The following is a 20194-nucleotide window of genomic DNA, read 5'->3' on the forward strand; positions in this document are numbered from 1 at the left end:
CTTATCTCCAATGAACCACCAGAAAACCGGAAGTGGAGCTGTGGCACCAGCCTGGAGCACAAAAGCTCAGCAGCACACAGGCCCCAAGTTCAACTCCCCCCCACCAGGACACACACACACACACCATTATCTGTCTCCCTTTCTCTTACTACGATACAGACTTCATCCTAGTTCAGATCTGTTCACACCTGCGCCATGCCCCCCCCCTCCAGCTTCAGACAATACTTGGCTTCTAGGAGTCACTAGATAGACATGTGTGAGAGAAGTGAAAGAAAAATCGAATTAACAGGAGGTGCTTGGCAAATATTTGCTAGTGTCGGAGCCAGATGCCTTTGGAATCTCCGGATCCCCTCCTTCCCGGGACCCCCTCCTTCCAGGTACTAGCAGGGCTGGGCTGGGCCCAGCTGTTTCCTAGCTGAGAAGGGACAGGGCTGTGTTTGCAGTGTTTGGGGCTTGAGGTTGAGGTGGGCGGAGCACTGCCCACCCCCGCCCCGCCGGTGTCTTGGAAGTGTCAGCTCCTGGAAGCCGCTCGGACCCAGCAGGCCCAGCCGGCCCGGGGGCTCTTTCTTCCGTTATTTATTTTTATTTATTGTCAGTCCTGAGTCTTGAACTCGGGTCCTGGGCGTGGTCCCCGAGCCTTTCCATGCTCCAGGCTGGCACTCGACCGCACGAGCCGCAGCCCCACTCCAGGCTTTTTCTGTGTGTGGTGCTGAGGACTCGAACCCGGGGCTCCCTGTGCTCCAGGCAAGCGCTCTGCCGCCGAGCCGCCTTGGTCCTCCTGCCCAGGCTGGCTTCGAGCCGCGGGGACTCCCGCACCCCCAGCTTCCGCGCCCCGGAGCTCAGACGGTGCCGCGACAGTGGACAGAACCCGGGGACGCGCAGGCGCAGACGCGCGGGAACGCGCTCGAGAGCGCGCCCGCCGGGAGGGGCCTGGGGACGCGCGCGGCGGCGGCGCCTCGGGGCGTGCGGGGTGGTTACGCGAGCGCGCGCGCAAGCACGCACGGAGGCTCCCGGGGCCGGGGGCGCGCGCGGAGCCCGGTCCACCTTAAGCGCGCGGCTTGCGGGGCGGCGCCCGGCGCCGCAGCCAATGGCGCTCGGCCTCAGTTTAAATAGACGGGGCCGCCCGCGTCCGCCCGCGTCTCCGCCGTCAGCCGCCGTCCTCCGCCATGTTGGGGTGCTGAGGAAAACAAGCGCCGCTCGGCCCGGCTCGGCTCTCCCGCGGCGCCTCGTCCCGCGGCGCCTCGTCCCGCGCGCGGCCCGCACTCGGACGGGGCCAGGGTCGGCGCGCGGGCGGCCGATCGGAGCGCGGATCCGGGGCTGCCCCGCGCGCCCCGCGCCCTCCCGGGGCCCCGCAGCCCGTCCCGGGTCCCGGGCCCCGCGCCGGCCCCGCGGCCCCGGCGGCCATGTCGGACGTGCGGGTGTCCGGCGGTAGCCCGCGCCTGGAGCGCGCGGACGCGCGGACGCCCGCGCCGCCCAAGCCGTCGGCCTGCCGCAACCTGTTCGGCGCCGTGGACCACGAGGAGCTGCGCCGGGACCTGGAGCGGCACCGCCGGGAGCTGGAGGCCGCCGGCCGCCGCCGCTGGAACTTCGACTTCCGCAACCACCGCCCGCTGCACGGCCGCTTCGAGTGGCGCGCGGTGGAGCGCGGGGCGCTGCCCGACTTCTACCTGCGCCCGCCGCGCGCGCGCCCGCGCCCCGCGCCCGCGCCCGCCAGCCCGGGGGACGGCGCCGGGGAGCCCGCGCCCGACGCGCCCCAGCCCGCCGCCGCCCGCAAGCGGCCCGCCGGGGAAGGTGAGGCGCGGCCCGCGCCTCCGTGAGGGGCCCGTCCGTGCGGTGTCTTGTCTGTCCAGTGTCCGTCCGTCTGTCCGGTGCCGGTCCAGTGTCTGTCCGGTGTCCGTCCGTCTGTCCGGTGTCCGTCTGGCTGTCCGCTGTGCGGTGTGCGTCCAGTGATCGTCCGTCTACCCGCTGTCCGTGTGTCTGTCCGTCCCTGGGCGGACAGCGCTTGGCTGGAGAGACCCGGCTCTCCTGCCCTGGGTGCTGGTGGTGGTCGTGAGGTCGGATCCCAGCCGTCTCCGCCCCGTCCCCGCCTCCCCTCCCTCCTCTCCCTCCCTCATCCCCCCCCCTTCGGCCTCAGGTTCCTCGGCCCAGAACAAAAGAGCGCACCGGGAGGAGAGCGGGGCCGGGGCGGGCGGCGCCCCGAGCGCGGACGCGGGCCCCGCGGAGCGGACCCCGAGGAAGCCAGCGCCGCGCAGGCCCACGACGTAGACCGGGTAAGGGCGGGGGGAACCGATCCCGGGGCGCGCTGACCCTAGGGGGGTGCCCCTGGGGCATGCTGATCCCGGGGTGCGGTGATGGGGGGGTCGTCCTGACCCCAGAGGGGGGCGCTGACCCCGAGGCGCCGCCCGCCGGCCCCGGCCCCCGCGGGGCTCTGCGCCTCAGCCCTGGCGTCCCATGGAAACAGCCAGGCCCCCGTGAAACACGGGGTCCGGGGCGCCCCAGAGCTCGTGTTTGCAGAGTGAACCCCAGCATTTAGCCCGCAAGTGGGGGCAGGCGGGGCACCCGGTGAGCTGCAGTGCGGGGAAGGAAGGAATCTGCATTAAAATGGGAGAGGGAGAGCTGTCTGGGGAAGTTCCGCGCTTCTCCGGGTCGCCCTGGAGCTGCCAAGCAGAAAGACGTCGGACCGGCCAGCCCGGGGGTCGTCCCCCGGGAGGCCCCGCCGAGCGCGCCAGCCGGTCGCCGGGGGGAAATGATGGCAAAGGTGGGGACAGGCCCGTACCGAGGGAAGCTTTTCTTTAGCACCGGCAGAAGTCACTGGAATCATTCAGCCCCAAGTTGATGTGCCGTCGGAGGTGATCAGACCGAGGTGATCAGACCGAGGTCTGGGCAGCGTGTGAACCCCGTAGACCAGGCTGCGACCTGCTTTTCCCTTTCAGAGGGTCTCAGCAGCCTCTCGAGACTCCCAGTGAGGAGAGCGGCCGGAGACACGTGTAGACCCCGTCGTCCCTCCGGGAGTGCTGGGCTCTTGGGCTTCTTTGCCACCCACACCTGGCGGCTCTCAGCGCTGCTCCCAGTGCCCAGGGAGACCCTCCATCCCAACAGGAGGTCGGGCAAGAAGGTGGACCCCTGCCATCCTTGTTGACTTCTGCCACTTGTGGCCTGGCTGGCCAGAGCCGCGTCCCCTCCGGGTTTTAATGGCACTGTTGGAGATGTTTTTTAGTGGTGGTGCCAGTTGAAGAATACTAGAAACTAGAAACGGCCCTCAGGCCTGTGTAAAAACTTGCATGAGTATGCTGTGCACAGGAACAGGAAATTAGAATGTTTTTCAAGAAGGGAAGTTAGAATTTTCCTTCAGAGGTCTTTTATGGGTTATGTTTTTGAGCATTATTCAAAGTCAGGCAGTTAGACTACTTTAAAGTGTTAAGTATCTGAATTTTCTACCCAGATTTGGGGGGGGGGGTGTCAAGTTGGGCTTGAACTCAGGGTCTGGGCACTGTTCCTGAGCTCTTTTGCTCAAGGCTGGCACTCTACCACTTGACCCACAGCTGGCCTTCAAGTTTTTGGTGGTTTGTTGGAGGTGAGAGTCTCACAGGCTTTCCTGCCCAGCCTGGTTCTGGACGGGATCCTCAGATCTCAGCCTCCTGAGTAGGATTACAGGCGACAGCCCTGGGCACCAGACTCCAGATCCCAGATTCTTCAGGGGTCTTCCCCTCTGCACTCCCGTCCTTTGGAGAGGAATTGTTCTTGGTTGTGCCAGGCTGTCCTGTGGCTTAGGAATATTTTGACCATATCCCTGGCCTTTCCACAGCCAAGAAACGTCTTCCCCGCATCCCTGGACGTCCCCCTGTGGGGACAGGGCAGGACGGCCTGCCCGCCCAGCCACAGCTCAAGCAACACCCAGGAGAGAGAGAGAGAAAAAAAAAACCATGAAAGACTGGAAGATTTGAAATCGGACAAGTTTTAAAACAAACTCCCCAGTGGCAAAAAAAAAAAAAAAAAAAAAAGAATGTACTTGACTGGAAATGAAGGCTACTGTTGCAACCTCTCCCTGATTTCTTCCTCCTCTGTTTCTTTTGCAGAATCAAGAAATGTTTCCTTGTTAGAAACATGGCGGCTCAAGCCTGGAAGAGGCCTGTGAATGCTTTTTGAGACATATCGCTGACTCACAAATAAGCACTGAACAAGAGTGGACAGGGAACACTAAGTTACCGGCCTCTTCTGCCTTGAGAGGCTCTACCGCCGCCTCCAGCCTCAGATGTAGCATCATGCAATTAGGTTTTGCCTTATTTGCTTCTTTGTCCTACCTGTGTACATAGTTTTTACTTTTTATGTAGCACATAAAACTTTAGGGGGGGGGCGGGCGGGGTTGGGGGGGTGGAGATCTTGCTTCCATTTATAGCAAGGACAAAAAAACATTCTTGACTTGCAGAGAGGCAGTTTGGGGGAAGGGTCTGTTTTCCCTTAAAGATTTAATCATGTCCCTTTTGGGGTGAGAATCTGAGACTTTATTTAAAAAAAAAAAAACAAGATTTGAACACTGGCTTACAGAGAGTTGCTCTGTATTTGTATACAAATCCTGCTCTCATGTGGGACCTGGGAGGTTTTCCAGTCCTTTTACGTAGCAGCGAATGCCTGAAAACAACAAAAAGTCCGCCTTAGTGTGCCTTTAAAATTGGAAGTCACCCCTTCATTTTCCAGCAGTTTGGTAAGAAGCCAGGTAGTTGGAGGCATAAAATCTGGTTGGGGTGTGTGTGTGTGTATGTGGGATTTCTGAATGTTGACAACTGACCCTCTTTCTATACATTTGCCAAATTCGTTGGGGAAATTTTAGTTTCCTTTTCACTCTGGCTATCCTCAGTTTTTATAGCTCTGTACCTTTACACACACAAGAAAGAATCTTCCATTCCATGCTCCTGGTTCTGTTTGATTTGCCCACGGGCAGGTGGCTGTGTGGACGTTTTTCAGGAGGGCAGGGATGGCGCTCTCTATATGTGCCTTCATGTTTTTGTAGGAGACAAAATCATTTCATTCCCAGTGGACCTGTACATAACTGTAAAGACACTGAAAAATTATACTAACTTATTTATGTTACAAAGAGATCTCTTTAAAAAAAAAAAAAAAAGAATCTAACCAATATACAAGCCAAAGTGGCAAGTTGTGTGCATTTGTAAATGCTGTTCTGGGCAGACTAGGCCTACTCCCCATTTTTTTGTTAAATAATATGGCTGTGCTTAAAAGATTGCATACTGAGCCAAGTATAATTTTTTTGTAATATGTGAAAAAATGCCAATTACTGTTACACATCAAGCAATCAATAAAGAAAACTTCTGTAGCTACTTGAGTGGACAGCGAAGCACTTGCTTTCAAATGCACCCTGTCAGGTCAGACTCTGTTACACAAACAGGCGAACAACAACAAAAACGGGGGTCCGAAGATAATCAGCACTAGCTGCTTCCCTTACCTGCAGACAGAGCTCCTGAAGCAGAAAAGCCATAAGAACGCAGTGTGGAGTCTCCACTAGTTAGAATGCTTCTTAGCGCGCCAGGGCCACGGTGGACTGAAAATGAAAGTAAGTCGCTGACGTCTAGGGGTGTTGAGAACAGAACAGCCGGCGGGACCCTGCCTAGGCCCTGTCCCCCTGCCCCTCTACCCCCTCCCTGTCCAGGCCCTGCCCCCTATCCAGCCAGAGCACCCCCACCCCCCAGAAGCCGCCCTGGGCTGCCCACACTCACCTGGGGCCTCCTGGTCAAATGTCACCGGGTAAAAACCCCCATTTCTGGGTGTCCTGCTTAGATGTCGCCGTGTCCCCAAAAACCTAGTTGCTGAGAATATACCAAATCGTGCAGCCAAGATCATTTTTATTCATTTAAAGGGAAAAAGAAGCCACCAAGCTCCTTAAGGTTAGCTTTACCTGGCTGACCCCTGACCCCTGCCTTCTCTAGGGAAAAGATAGAAGTCGCCCTTGGGGAGGGCGGGGGTCACAGCCGGCCCCCTCTGGGGACCCCACTACCCCCCAGGTCATCCGGGGACCCCACGGCCCCCACGGATCCGGGCTAGGGAAGGGGAGGAGTTGGGGTGGGAGGGGGACACAGCCTTGTCCCGGGGCACCCGGACCCCCTCCCCGAAACCACCGCCCCGGCTCCGGGGCCCCACACGCCGTGATCCCCACCCGCGCGGCCCCGGATGATCGGGGAGCCCCGATGATCGAGGGGGGACGTGTTGGGTGCGGGAGCCCCGGATGATCGGGGAGATCATGTTGGGTCCGGGAGCCCCGGATGACCGGGGGTGGGGGGGTCGTGACGGGGCCGGGCCGGCCGGGCACTGTACCGCTGCAGCCCGCTCCCAGCGCTCGGCCGCGGCCAGCGAGGCCAGGCGGGCACTCGCTGCGCGTGCGCAGGCCTGGGGGCGGGGCTTCTCCGTTCCCCCTGGGGCGCGGGGCGGGGCCAGGGGCGGGGCCTCTCGGTTTCCCCAGGGGCCGAGTTGGGGGGGGTCGCAGCCCCGCCGGGGCCGCGCGGCGGCGGCCGCACTTAAGGTGGACCCGAGGCCCGGTCGAGGGCGGGAAGACGACGCGGGGGCGCGCGGCCCCGCCCCGCCCCGCCGCTCCCGGACCCGCGCGCGCGCTCGCGGTTTGAATTTTTTATTTTTTTGCCGCTGGTTTTCTTGTTTAAAAAACAAAACAAAAAACACACACCGCGCCCTGGACCACGTGACGAGTTCTTTGGCCTCCCAGGGGAGGGGAGGATGGGCGGGACTTCGACACCAGGCTCCGCCCTCGTTTCCTGGGATTGGGAGAAGGGCGGGGCTTCTGGCGCAGGCTCCGCCCCGCGCAGCCACGGGGACCTCGGGATTGGTGGGTGGGCGGGGCCTCGGCTGCCAGCCCCGCTGATTCGCTGGTTCTCGCCTAGCGCTTTGCTGCCCGGGCTGCTCGTCCACTTCGAACTTTCCTCTGGTTTGCAGGAGACGGAATCGCAGAGACGTTTGCGTGCAGGCTGGCTTCGAACTGCGGTCCTCCCCATCTCAGCCTCCTGAGGGGCTAGGAGTAACGATGCTAGCCACCGGTGCCTGCCAGCGTCACAAGTTCTGGATCCTGGGGCCCAGTTTTTCTTCAGGTCTCATGCTCTGCTTTTGCGGACATTCACCGCAGCAGCGAAGGAGCTACTGTTCATTTTCCTGCCTATTTCTATCCAGCCCCAGGCCTCACTAAGCCCTGTAGGACTTGGGAGGAGTGTGCACACGTGTGTGCATGTGTGTGCATATGAGCATGTGTATGTGTGCACATGTGTATGTGTGCACGCGTATGTGTGTGTGCGTGCTGTGTATGTGAATATGCATGTATTTGTGTGTGCATGTGTGTACATGCATGTGTGTGTGTACATGCGTGTGTCCCCAGCCACGGCCACAGCCACGAGGCGGGGCTCCTGGTCTCCATGGGGTATGGTGGGGGGGGGTGCTGTGAGCATCTGGGGGTGAATGCTGAGCTGTCTCTTCCTGGGGTTCAGAACTATCACCTTTCCCTTATATTGGCTGACCAGATTCAAGGGGCACAGAACTTTCAGCCAACAATTCCCGTCTTTTGTTTCTTGAAGTGCTGGGTTCAAACCCAGGGCCTGGCACATGCTAAACAAGTACTCCACTGTCCAGCCACATTCCAGTGCCTGCCTTCCCTCTCCTTCCTTCCCTCCTCTCTTTTTCCTTCCTTGCTTCCCTCTCTCTGTCTTGTTTTTTTCTTTTGAGCCCATGCTGACCCCAAACTTAGTCCTCCTGCTTCAGCCTCCTCCCAAGTGCTGGCATTACAGGATTGCAGGCATGCCCCACCACACCTGGGAAAATCATGAATTCTTCACCTTTGGAAGGAGACTTCAAAAGAGAGATAATAGCCAGGCACTGGTGGCTCACGCCTGTCATCCCCACCACTCAGGAGGTTGAGATCTGAGGATCACGGTTCAAAGTCAGGTGGGCAGGAAAAGCCCTGAGATTCTTATCTCCAATAAACCACCAGAAAACTGAAAGTGGTGCTGTGGCTCAAGCAGTAGAGCGCCAATTTTGAGCAAGAAAGCTCAGGGATGGCAACCCAGGCCCAGAGTTCAAGCCCCAGGACCAACCAAAAGAAAAAAGAAAAGAAGTATCTGGAGGATTTTTGTTGTTGTTTTGAAAACAGGATGGGGCACAAGCACCCTGTGCTGGCGGGTCTGGTCAGAGCGGGGAGGCTGGACTAGGCCCCCAGCCTTTGGTTGGCAGATTGTGGCCTGGGCGTCTTCTTTGGGTGGGCTTAGGCAGGCCCGGGAGCCTTCCCTCCCTGGGGGCCCTTGGGGGCCCTTAGTCCATCCCCCCCAACCCCCACTCTTTCCTCTTTGGTCTCCGCAGTCCCTCAGTGCTTCAGTGGTGCTTCTTGCTCCGGTGCTGCTCTTCCCTGGGCAAAACTGTCAGCATATGGCTGGGGGGTGGCTCAGTGGTAGAGTGCTCGCCTCATATGCTTAAGGCCCTGGGTTTGATTCCTCTGCACCACATAAGCAGAAAAAGCCGGAAGTGGCGCTGTGGCTCAAGTGGTAGAGCGCTCACCTTGAGCTGAAGAGCTGAGGGACAGCGCCCAGGCCCAGAGTTCAGGCCCCATGACTGGCCAAAAAAATAATAATAAAACAAAAAAATGTCAGCATGTGAAGGACTGAGAGCAACACTGAAACCTCACACGTGATATGGGGGGGGGGGCTGTGGGTGCCATGTGGCCAGCCAAGCCCAGGACCTGGGATGCCTGCGTTGTTTTTTGATTTTGGTCAGTCCTGGGGCTTGAACTCAGGGTCTGGGCTCTGTCCCTGAGCTATTTTGCTCAAGGCTGGCACTCTACCACTTGAGCCACAGCTCTACTTTTGGCTTTTACTGGGTAGCTTATTGGAGATAAGTCTCACAGACTTTCCTCCCCAGGCTGGCTTTGAACCTGGATCCTCAGATCTCAGACGCCCCAATAGCTGTGATGACAGATGTGAGTTACAGGCACCCGGCTCATAGCCACCTTTTTTTTTTTTTGCTTTAGTTACTATTATTGTTGTTGTTGTTGTTATTTGGATAGCGTTTACTTGGGCCGGCCTCAGCCCATGATCCTCCTACCTACAGCCTCCTGTATAGCTGGCGTGACAGACATGGACCACCATGCCAGGCTTGTTGGTCAAGACGGTGTCTCACTAACGTTTTAGAACCACAGTGCTCCAGATGTCCACCTCCTGGATAGCTGGAATTACAGGGGTGAGCCACTGTGGGTGGCCTTTTGACACCTCTCCCAGGTCTTTACACCTCCTTCTCCATACACCGGCAGCTGGGGGGGAGGGGCTTCTGTGACCTGCTGGGTCTGTGACCTCCCCCCCCCCAACAGCCCACATGCAGACCCGAGGGGGAACTGAACCGGAGGAGGAGGGGAACTGAAGATTGGATCCTGGCTTATCTCCACAACTCCCTTAACAACAACAACAGAACCCTCTGTGTGGTTTGAGTGTGGTCTGGGGGTGGGGTGATTGGGGGGGAGCGGGGCGCAGGAGATGAGGACAGGGATAAGGGGGAGGGCTGGACCCAGGGGAATTCCCCCTCCCCAGGACACAGTAGCTATTTGAATGGTAGGTGCTGAATGCTCAGTACCATGCATTTTCTGAGGTCTGGGGTAGAGGGGGAAAGGGGATCCATTACCGCCCCTCACCCCCGCAGGCCTCTGGAAGGAAAAGAACGTTTGTTACCTGCCAGGCCTAATCAGATGGGACTGAAATACAACTCACTGGGTACAGCAGCTGCAAGGTCTCCAGAAGAGTCCCAGGCTGACTGGCTGGCAGCAGGAACAAAGATCCCATCCACACAATCCCAAGGCCCGTCCTCCCCAGAGATCACACGGCCCCTCTCCCTCCTGTCACAGCAGAAGGATTTCATTATGGTTGAAGCAAGGAGCCCGGGGTGGCTCACGCCTGTCATCCCAGCTACTCAGGAGGCTGAGATCTGAGGATCACAGTTCAAAGCCAGCCCGGGCAGGAAAGACTGTGAGACTCTTATCTCCAGTGAGCCACCCAAAAGCCGCAAGTGAAACTGTGGCTCATGTGGTAGAATGCCATCATGGAGCAAATAAACTTAGGGTTATGAGTTCAAGTCGCAGTACTGACATAGACACCAAAACCCCCCTCATTTCCATGGCTACAGAATACAGCTGTGAAGCCGAACTTTAGTCATTTGTGGCAAACCTAACTCCGACTTCCCTGTCAATAACGTATTTATCACCCCGCGCAGTCCACAGACCAGGGCAGTGGTGACCACATTTATTATCTACAAAGTCTTGAATATTATCATATTATCTTCTCAGCTCCTCCTCCAGCTCTGTTGAAGAAAGGCCACAGGCAGCCGGTGGCTGCGTTATTTGGCTCAAATCTGCAACAATTTCCCTACCAATTCACTCTCTCCCCACCCCCATGTGTCCCCTGATTCCAAATACTGGGTTTGATTTTGAGTTCTTTTTTTCTTTTGTTTTTGTCTGTCCTGGGTCTTGAACTTGGGGCCTGGGCGCTGTCCCTGAGCTCTTTCACTCCAGACTTGTCTTCTACCACTTGAGCCACAGCGCTACTTCTGGTTTTCTGGTGGTTCATTGGAGATGAGAGTCTCATGGACTTTCCTGCCGAGGCTGGCTTTGAACCACGATCCTCAGATCTCAGCCTGAGTGGCTGGGATGACGGGCAGGAGCCACTGGCCCTGGCTTGAGTTGGAGTTCTCTGGAGTCCTGGGCTGCGTGATATTTACTGAGAAACCACCATCTTCCCAGCACAGCTTTTCTCCGTTTGAACAAGTCAGCTGCACACAGTTCCCAGAGCCCTGGAGCAGCTGTGTGGAGGACGGGCCTTGGGGCTGTGGAGCCAGGGCTGGGTTGGGGACTGTCACCGCTAATCTCAGGGGAGCCTGATCCTCCCCGGCTCTGTCTGGCGATGGAACGCGTCTGCCCCACTGTTTATTGAAACGTGATCCCCCATATCTTCCTTCACGGTGTCAGTCAACACAGAAGCCAGGCCAGCTCAGTCTGGAGGCGCCTCCTTATCGCTCCATGCCTCAGTTTCCCCCTCAGGCACGGCGGATGGGATGGTGTCACTTTCTGAAGGGGCCTGGGGAGAAGAGAAATGGCAGGAACCGCTTGGTGACTGGCAGTGGACTTTTTGTGTGTGTTTGGCGCTCTACTTCTTGAGCCACAGCTCCTCTTCTGGCTTTTGGTAATCGGCAATCAGTCTCATGGACTTTCCTGCCCAGGCTGGCTTTGAACCATGTTCCTCATATCTCAGCCTCCCGAGTGGCTGGGATGACAGGTGTGAGCCACGGGGGCCTGGCTCGGTAGATGCTTTCTGAGGGTGTTTGATGCTGAGGTGTGGGGGGGGGGGGGGGGGAGGAAGGGAGGCAGCGCCCAGGCCCAGAGTTCAAGACCAGGCAAAAAAGAAAAGAAAAGAAAAGAAAAGATGCATTTTCCTCATGGACATCTTGAATGGAAACCCCTTTGTACAACTACTTAATGATAGTAATAAAATAAATAACAAAAGGATCTTAAAAAGCAACTACTTAATGATAATAATAAAAATAATTTTATCCGGGTGCCAGTGGCTCACGCCTGTAATCCTAGCTACTCAGAAGGCTGAGATCTAAGGATCAGGGTTCAAAGCCAGTCCAGGCAGGAAACTCTGTGAGATTCTTATTTCCAATAAACCACTAGAAAACCAGAAGTGGCGCTGTGGCTCAAGCGGTAGAGCGTCAGCCTTGAGCTGAAAAGTTGCGGGACAGCGCCCAGGCCCAGAGTTCAAGCCCCACAACGGACAAAAATAAGTAAATAAATAATAAAAGTAAAAATAATTTAAAAAAACTAAAAAAACAACTTCCCAACTCCAGGAAGGTAAGGTGGGCAGCGCCCCCTGAGCGCCCTCTCCCGTGGATCCTCCACGTGGGGGGCAGGTGCTTTTGTTCTAGCACTTTCTGACTGAGGGGACTCTAGCCCGTTTTGGGCCCTGCTTTGTCTGCTTTTGAGACACTGGTGCTGGCCGGCTCACGCTTCATATTCTTTGATTCCTGATCAGGTGCCTAATCAGCTCGGGGTGAGATTAGCGTGGACAGTCTGGGGCTTGTTCCCGTCCCTGGCAGGAGAGAGTGTGCAGGAGGATTATGCCGTCCGGAGGCTTGGGAACCCCCTACATAAAGCCTTTCTGTCTCCCCAGACTCCCGCTATCCCCCTGTCTCCCCGGATTAGTGGATTAGTCATGTATGGTGCCCCTGGCCTTTCCCTGTTTCTTGTTTACTCTGTGTCCGGAGGTGGAGATAATGATTGCACCACTACCCCAGGACAAAGACCCAGGCACATGCAGGGGAGGGGGCTGGGGCCAGGGAAATGATGGGGAGCCATGGCAGGGTGGCGAGGAGAGGGGTGTGTGGTTCTCCAATGCTTTTATACCACAACATAATGTTTACAGACACCACTGCTTACACTCAACCCACACCTTGAGTTCAAGTCGTCAGTTTTAGGAATCACTGGGTCAGGGTTAGAATCTAGCTGTGTGACCTCGGCTGGCCTCCACCTCAAGTTCCTCCTGCCTCGGCCTCCTGAGGGCTGGCATTACAGATTCCTGGATAAGAAACCTCCTTCATAGAACTAGTCAAGGGGTTGGGCAGGTGGCTCAGTGGTAGAGTGCTCGCCTGGCATGCATGAAGCTCTGAGTTCAATTCCTCAGTTCCACTTACACAGAGAAAGTCAGAGGTGGTGCTGTGGCTCAAGTGGTAGAATGCTAGCCTTGAGCAAATGAAGCTTGGGGACAGCGCCCAGGCCCTGAGTTCAAGCCCCAGGACTGGCAAAAAAAAGAAAAGAAAAAAAAAGAAAAGAAAAGAATCTCATGGACTTTCCTGCCCAGGCTGGCTTTGAACTGCGATCCTCAGATCTCAGCCTCCTGAATAGCTGGGATGATAGGTGTGAACCCCTGAGCCTCTAGTGGGCCCTAAAAGGGCTTCTCGTGCTCCTCAGCTGAAACCCTGCTGCCTCAGCGAAGCCCCCAACCTGGCCCCTCCATTGTGTACTCCGTATACACGGTGTCCACTGTATACATGGTGCATACCGTGTGCACTGTATACACGGTGTACACTGTATACACGGTGTCCACTGTATACACTGTATACACGGTGCACAGTATTTACACATTATATACTGTGTACACTGTTTACATTGTATGCACGGCGCACACTGTGCACATTGTATACACGGTGTACACTGCACATTGTAGCCGTCGTCTCAGCCTCTCATTGGTCCGCACCTTTCCCCAGGCCCCGCCCTCCCGGCGCAGCTGCAAACCCCGGCGGGCCGGCAGAGGGCGCTCCCACACGGCTCCTCCCCCCCCCCCCCCCCCCCCGCCTCACAAGACTGAAACTACATCTCCCAGCGTCCCGCGGGCCGACATCCGCTTCCGGAGCTCGTGGACAAGATGGCTGCGTCCGAGGAGCGCGACTGCCCGGCCGAGGCCGCGGGGCCGGCGGTGGAGGAGGCGGAGGGGGAGACGGAGGGGGGCGCTCAGACGTTCAAAGATCTGGTGAGCACGGAGGCGGCTGGTGCGGGCGTCTCCCCCGCGCTCGGGGCGTAGCGTCCGCGGGAGGCGTGCGGGCCCCTTCGCGGCGCTCGCTGCGCATGCGCGTGTGCTGGGGCCGGGGCCGGGGCCGGGGCGGGATGGTGCGCGCGCGCCGGGTGTCGGGGTCCGGGACGCGAACCGTCCTCGCGGGTCCCGGCCCCGGCTGAAGGCGCGCCCCGCGTTCCCAGGGCGTGACCGACGTCCTGTGCGAGGCCTGCGACCAGCTGGGCTGGACCAAGCCCACCAGGATCCAGGTGGAAGCCATCCCCCTCGCCTTGCAAGGTGGGTGGACGTCCGGACCCCGCGGCCCTGCAGATCCCCGCCGAGCTGCCAGCTCGCCCGGCTCTCTTGGCGGAATAAACATCTGGAGATGAGGGTTCTGGAAAAGGCTCTCTCCAGTTTTTAACCCAGCCTACTTCCTGTCTTCCTCGTGGAAGGGATCTGTGGGTTTGCAGGGTGAGGGAAGTCCTGGTTAAAACACCCCAAAGGGAAAGGCACGGCAAACGATCCCTGCCGATCCACAGCTCACAGGCGTGGTGGCTCAGTCCTGCAATCCTCCTTGGGAGGCTGAGATCCAGAGGATCGTGGTTTGAGGCCAGCCCAGGGGAAAAGTTGTAAGACTCCAACCTCAACCGAGCTGGACGCTGTGGTACATGGCTGTCACCTCAGCTGTGTAGGAAGCTCAAGCAGGAGGATTATGGTTCAAATCCAGCCCAAGAAAATACCATGAGACTGAAAAATAACGGAGGAAAAAAGGGCTGAGTGGCTTAAGTGGTAATGCCGCTGGGCTTCCCATCCCGGAGTCCAAACCAGCGTGGCCCTTTCCTCCCCAGGGTGAGCCTCCCCATGGCTGGCCAGGGGTCCCCCCCCTTTGCCCCTCCTCCCCGCTCTTCCTCTGGCTGTGAGGCCCTTAGACCATCTTCCTTCTTCCTCCCTGTTTCCTTACCAGAGGTACTGCCCCCTTTTGCTTACTTGCGTGTTTAGTGCACCCTGCTTCTGTGACCCCTGCTCTTCTGGGCAGGAAGTCCCGCCTTCCTTTGCATTGGATTGGCCTGGAAGCCTTTGTCACTGTGTGTCTGTGCGTCCATCCATCCCAGTGTTCGATTCCCAGCTTGTCTAGGACAGATCAGGTTTTTTTTTTTAAAATTTTTTTTTGTCGATCATGGGGCTTGAACTCGGTCTGAACACTGTCCCTCAGCTCTTCAGCTCAAGGCTGGCGCTCTGCCACTTGAGCCACAGCACCACTTGGTAGTTTATTGGAGATGAGAGTCTCAGGCTTTCTTGCTTAGATTGGCAACCGCGATCCTTAGATGTCAGCCTCCCGAGCACCTGGGATTGCAGGCGTGAGCCGCCGAGCCGGCACAGCCACGTTTTAGCTGTGCAGCTGTTTCCCTGGCCCGGCAGAGGTTGGCTCCAGGGCTGTGCGCCCCGGTTGCACCCTGCAGACCCGGGGGTGTTGGTCTTCCAGGCCGGGACGTCATCGGTTTGGCGGAGACGGGCTCGGGAAAGACGGGCGCCTTCGCGCTGCCCATCCTGAACGCGCTGCTGGAGACGCCGCGGCGCCTGTTCGCCCTGGTGCTCACCCCCACCCGCGAGCTGGCCTTCCAGATCGCGGAGCAGTTCGAGGCCCTGGGCTCCTCTATTGGGGTGCAGTGCGGTGAGGACCAAGGAGGGCTGGAAGTGGTGGGGGACAGGGGGCACCCGTGGTCAGCCCTAAGGGCGGGCGTGGCTGGCTGCGGGCCATGGCTTCATGGAGTGGAGGATTGAGGCCCATGCACATCCTGTGTGTCCACAGCCGTGATCGTGGGCGGGATCGACTCCATGGCCCAGGCCCTGGCTTTGGCAAAGAAGCCACATGTGGTCATCGGTGAGTGGGGGAGGGTAACCATGCTCATCTGGGGGGGGGACGGAGGGGTCGCCCTCACTGGGACCCTGCGGTGCTCCCTCTGCCCTCCTGATGGGGCTTGGTCCTCCTCCTCTCGGGCAGCCACTCCTGGCCGGCTGATTGACCACCTGGAGAACACGAAAGGCTTCAACCTGAGGGCACTCAAGTACCTGGTGATGGACGAGGCGGACCGGATACTAAACATGGACTTCGAGACTGAGGTGAGTTCCGGAGCTGGGGCACCGCGGCCTGCCGCCTCCATACCCCCCTCCTCCCCCTGCCCCCTCGTGTCCCTGCCATTGTCACCGTCACCACCACTCAGGCTGGGGGAGGGGGGAGCTGGCCCTCCACGCCCGCCCTGGGACATGACCTCGAGCCCCGCGGCTGGGCGCACGGCCGGCATCCGCTGATGTCTCCACTGGCTCAGGTGGACAAGATCCTTAAAGTGATCCCCCGTGACCGGAGAACCTTTCTCTTCTCCGCCACCATGACCAAGAAGGTGAGCATTCTCTCCGGGGGCCCCGGATGTCGGGGGATAGGCTGGCCAAGCCCACGCCAGTGAGCGTGCACATGGGGCCCGTGCCAACCTCCTCGCCCCGCCCCTGCGCACAGGTGCAGAAGCTGCAGCGAGCGGCGCTGAAGAACCCCGTGAGGTGCGCCGTGTCGTCCAAGTACCACACGGTGGAGAAGCTGCAGCAGTTCTACCTGTTCATCCCCTCCAAGTTCAAGGCAAGCCCCCTCCCCTTCCTCCCTCCCTTCCCCCTTTCCTCTTTCCCTCCTTCCCCCCTTCTTTCCATCCTTCCTCTCCCATCGTGATCCCTGGGCTTCTCCAAGGCCCTGGATCTAGTGGTTGTCTGTAGCACACACGCACGCACACATGCACGCACGCACGCACACATGCACGCACGCATGCACACATGCACGCACGCACGCACGCACGCTGGGCCGGGCATCCCCGGGCGTGGTGATGAGGCGTTGGGGTCTGTGGCGCAGGACACCTACCTGGTTTACGTCCTCAACGAGCTGGCCGGCAACTCGTTCATGATCTTCTGCAGCACGTGCAACAACACGCAGAGAACCGCGCTGCTGCTGCGCAACCTGGGCTTCACCGCCATCCCGCTGCACGGGCAGATGAGCCAGGTGAGCGCGGCCGCGGGGAGGGCGTGTGGGGTCACGCGGGGGGGGGGGACCGGGTGCACCGCCATCCCGCTGCACGGGCAGATGAGCCAGGTGAGCGCGGCCGCGGGGAGGGCGTGTGGGGTCACGCGGGGGGGACCGGGTGCACCGCCATCCCGCTGCCCGGGCAGAGGAGCCAGGTGAGCGGGGGCCCGGGGTGTAGAGCCGGGCGCGAGGGCAGGTTCGCCGCTGCACACGGCCGTCTTGCCGCCAGTGCTGTCTGTGTACACTGGAGGCTTCGTGGCTTTGTGGTGTCCGTGTTTGCTTTGCTCCACGGCGCCCTGTCTAGACTCGACTTGCTTCTGATCCGAGTGTGGCGGCTCGGCGGTGTACAACTGACCCCTTCCCCCACTGTTCCTCTTCCCAGACCAAGCGCCTGGGGTCCCTCAATAAGTTCAAGGCCAAGGCCCGCTCCATCCTGCTCGCGACCGACGTGGCCAGCAGGGGGCTGGACATTCCCCACGTGGACGTGGTGGTCAACTTTGACATCCCCACCCACTCCAAGGTGAGTGGCCGCCCGCACCCTTTCCACCCGCCCAGTCTGCCCTCCTTCGTCGCCTCCAACCGTCCTGGGCGCTCCAAGCGCCCAGACCCACGAAAGGGCTACGCTCACGGCCACCAGCTCTGACGGCCGCATCTGGTGGAGGTCACTCGGGACAGAGGCATCCGGGGGAGTGCGGTCACCAGAGACCCTCGGTTAGGGCGTGTCAGGCTCTTCCCTGTAGAAATGACGCCTGTCATCCCAGCTACTCAGGAAGCTGAGATCTGAGGATCAGGGTTCAAAACCAGCCTGGGCAGGAAAAGTCTGTGAGACTGTGATCTCCAATGAATTTCCAGAAAGCCAGAAGTGGTAGAGCACCAGCCTTGAATGAAAAAAGCTCAGGCCCTGAGTCCTAGCCCCAGGACTGGCAGAAGGAAAAGCAGCAGCCGCTTGGGTCTCGGCGGGTCCTGGCGTTCCGGCCTGGCTCCCGTGGGTGCTGTGTGCGCCCTGCACCCTTGTGTCACCATCCCCCGCACCCCCAGGACACCCCCACATGAAGCCGGGCGCCCTGGGGAGGTAGAGCTGCCACCGTGGACCCCATGTCCCCTGTACCCCAAGCCCCCTGCGCCCCGCGGCTCAGCTCTGCTCGCTGGGTGGACAAGGCCGGCCGCTTGCTTCCCGCTGCCCCTCGTGCAGAGATGACGTCCTGTGACGCGCCTCGCAGCTCTGCTTCCTAGATGGGTCTGGCTCGGGTTGGTGGGAAAGGACACGGCGGCTTTGTCCTGTGGCCTGGGCTGCCCTCAGAGGGCTGGAGGCTGTGGTGGATTTGATTTCCCCTCGTTCCAGGATTACATCCATCGCGTGGGCCGGACAGCGAGGGCCGGGCGTTCGGGGAAAGCCATCACGTTCGTCACGCAGTGAGTGACCCCAGGACCCTCCTTGCCTGAGATGGTGGAGATGACGAGACCTCACGCGGGCGGGCGGGGCTGGGGGAAAGCCCCAGCAAAGCTAGTGCCAGGGCTCCTCCCTGTAGTCCTGGACCCAGGGGGCGGGGCCAGCCCGGGCTGCGCAGGGAGACCCGGCTGGGGTCCTGTGTCCCGCGTTCACAGCGTGGCTCCTGGGGCAGGGGGTACCGGCGTGGGGTGTGTGTGGCAGCCCGCTCCTCCCCTCCCCTCCCTGTCCTCTCCCTCCCCTTCCCAGGTACGACGTGGAGCTCTTCCAGCGCATTGAGCACCTGATCGGGAAGAAGCTGCCCGCCTTCCCCACACAGGATGAGGAGGTCATGCTGCTGGCGGAGCGCGTGACCGAGGCGCAGCGGTTTGCCAGGATGGTGCGTGCGTGTGTGTGCGTGTGCGTGTGTCTGTGTCTGTGTGCGCGCGCCCATCCGCGCTGAGTCCAGGGCCCCAGGCTGGTGGCGGTGTTGGCGGCCAGTCTGCCCGTCTTCTGGTCTCCTGCCAGGAGCCCCCGGCTCCCTGGCCTCCCTGAGCCAGGGCTTAGAGAGGGTGTGCGGTCACGCAGGGGCCTCAGGGTGCTGCTGGCTCTGAGGAAGGTTCCAGAAGCCCTGGGAGTGCAGAAGCTGCTCACAGGCTGCCCTCCCAGGAGCGAGGGTTCTTTATTATTTTTTTAATTTTTGTGCTGGTCCTGGGGCTTGAACTCAGGACCTGGCTGCTCCCTGTCCCTGCGCTTTCACACTCCAGGCGGGCGCTCTTCCACCTGAGCCACAGCTCCACTCCTGGCTCTTTGGAGATTCCTTGTGACGTCTCAGCTCTCCTGCCCCGGCTGGCTTCAAAGCGGGCTTGAGCTGCGCTTTCCTTACCCTAGAATAGCACACCCCGACACCCCAGCCAGTAGAGGCCCTTTGTTAAAGCTGGGGGGCTGGGGGGAGCAGCCACCACCCAACTAGGGGCTCTGGGCCCCAGCGCCCCCAGGGGAAGCTGAGTGGCTGGTTTGTTCAAAGGCAGAAGCGGCAGGGTTGATAGTGCGTGCGTGCGTGCGGGGCTCTTGGTGTTTTGCTCTCTTCGTTTACACAGAGGTTACCGTTGGGTTCAGGACCTACATACAGTTCAGCCCTTTGCCCCGGGTGTATTTACTCTGACTGCAGATTCTCTTTCCTAGTGCAGCTCTGCTGGGCCCTGGCTGTCTCCCCGCCGTGGGGTGCGGTGCAGTGGGGTGCGGGAGGGCTGGGCATCCACCAGCAGAGATCGGTGTCTTTTTGCTTTGAGGCAGGGTCTTGCTATGGTGGTCTAGGCTGGCCTTGAACTTTGGGACCTCCCTGCCTCCATCTCCCGAGGCGTGTGACGGCAGCCGGGGGCCCCACACTCCCTCTGCTCCGTCCTCCCAACTCCCCGTCCTTTGTGCCCCGACTGATCTTTTCTTTCTCATTCCCCAAGAACTCTGCCACGCATCCGTGGCGCGTGTGGCTCTGTGCCTGTCCCTTGGGTCCCGCGTGGCTGGGGCCCTGCCGTGGGGGAGGGCAGCCTGGGCAGTGACCGGTGCGGGGGACGGAGCCGGTGTGCAGCCGTGTCCTTCCGCTTCCTGTAGGAGCTGAGGGAACACGGGGAGAAGAAGAAGCGGGCCCGGGAGGAGGCGGGGGACAACGACGACACGGAGGCTGCCATTGGCGTCAGGAACAAGGTGGCTGGAGGGAAGATGAAGAAGCGGAAGGGCCGCTAGATTCTGGTGGATTCTGCGCAAGGACTGGGCCCTCAGCAGGCCCTCTGCCCGGTCTCCCAGGACCTGCGTGGGTGCCGGGTACCTGCCCAGCGCCCGTGCGTGGACTCGAGTCGGCGATCGGAGGCGTCGGTGCCCAGGGCCCGGCTCTGTGCTTGGGCCCCAGCGCAGAGCATCGCCCCGCCCTGTGCCAACCCCACCGGTACCCGAGGAATGCGGCAAGCACAGCTCTCCGGCCCCGGGCCTCGTGGGGCCGCGTGGAACAATAAACCCCAGCCGTTTCTCCACGGCGCGCGTCCTGCACTCTGTGCCAGGGCCTGAGCGCCGCTGGCCACCGGCGGCTCACGGTGACCGTGACGGCTCGTTGTTGGGCCTCAGTTTGGC

At 59.8% G+C, this 20194-nt stretch overlaps 2 protein-coding genes and 1 long non-coding RNA gene across 4 annotated transcripts; 2 read left to right on the forward strand and 1 right to left on the reverse strand.

Annotated features, from left to right (window-relative positions):
• The first annotated feature begins 1156 nt into the window (after window positions 1-1156).
• LOC138805070 (cyclin-dependent kinase inhibitor 1B-like) lies at window positions 1157-5333 on the forward strand. The gene is made up of 3 exons (XM_069989647.1): window positions 1157-1791; window positions 2135-2270; window positions 4077-5333. The coding sequence occupies exons 1-2, from the start codon at window positions 1404-1406 to the stop codon at window positions 2263-2265; spliced, it is 519 nt and encodes a 172-aa protein (XP_069845748.1). The 5' UTR covers window positions 1157-1403; the 3' UTR covers window positions 2266-2270; window positions 4077-5333.
• Window positions 5334-5466: 133 nt separating this feature from the next.
• On the reverse strand, window positions 5467-6375 carry LOC138805071 (uncharacterized). 2 transcript variants are annotated; one of them, XR_011365434.1, is made up of 3 exons: window positions 6325-6375; window positions 5730-5819; window positions 5467-5554 (listed from the first exon to the last, which is right to left on the reverse strand). It is a non-coding gene; the product is annotated as an uncharacterized lncRNA (long non-coding RNA). The 2 variants fall into 2 exon arrangements; XR_011365433.1 differs by lacking the exon at window positions 6325-6375 and adding an exon at window positions 6167-6291.
• Window positions 6376-13454: 7079 nt separating this feature from the next.
• On the forward strand, window positions 13455-20085 carry LOC138805072 (probable ATP-dependent RNA helicase DDX47). Its single transcript, XM_069989648.1, has 12 exons — window positions 13455-13562; window positions 13787-13880; window positions 15067-15255; window positions 15394-15465; window positions 15586-15704; window positions 15911-15982; window positions 16096-16212; window positions 16477-16623; window positions 17027-17164; window positions 17987-18057; window positions 18341-18470; window positions 19682-20085. The coding sequence occupies exons 1-12, from the start codon at window positions 13458-13460 to the stop codon at window positions 19811-19813; spliced, it is 1386 nt and encodes a 461-aa protein (XP_069845749.1). The 5' UTR covers window positions 13455-13457; the 3' UTR covers window positions 19814-20085.
• Window positions 20086-20194: the final 109 nt, after the last annotated feature.

Source organism: Dipodomys merriami, unplaced genomic scaffold (genome assembly GCF_024711535.1).
Source record: "Dipodomys merriami isolate MVZ:Mamm:240054 unplaced genomic scaffold, mDipMer1.0.p SCAF_384, whole genome shotgun sequence".
Classification (NCBI taxonomy): Eukaryota; Metazoa; Chordata; class Mammalia; order Rodentia; family Heteromyidae; genus Dipodomys; species Dipodomys merriami.

Excerpts from the sequence above, each read along its gene's own strand:
- LOC138805070 (XM_069989647.1), top strand. The coding sequence starts at position 1,404 with ATGTCGGACGTGCGGGTGTCCGGCGGTAGCCCGCGCCTGGAGCGCGCG. Across the intron at positions 1,792-2,134 it reads CAAGCGGCCCGCCGGGGAAG|GTTCCTCGGCCCAGAACAAA; the intron begins GTGAGGCGCGGC and ends CTTCGGCCTCAG.
- LOC138805072 (XM_069989648.1), top strand. The coding sequence starts at position 13,458 with ATGGCTGCGTCCGAGGAGCGCGACTGCCCGGCCGAGGCCGCGGGGCCG. Across the intron at positions 15,705-15,910 it reads ACATGGACTTCGAGACTGAG|GTGGACAAGATCCTTAAAGT; the intron begins GTGAGTTCCGGA and ends CCACTGGCTCAG. Across the intron at positions 18,471-19,681 it reads CGCAGCGGTTTGCCAGGATG|GAGCTGAGGGAACACGGGGA; the intron begins GTGCGTGCGTGT and ends CGCTTCCTGTAG.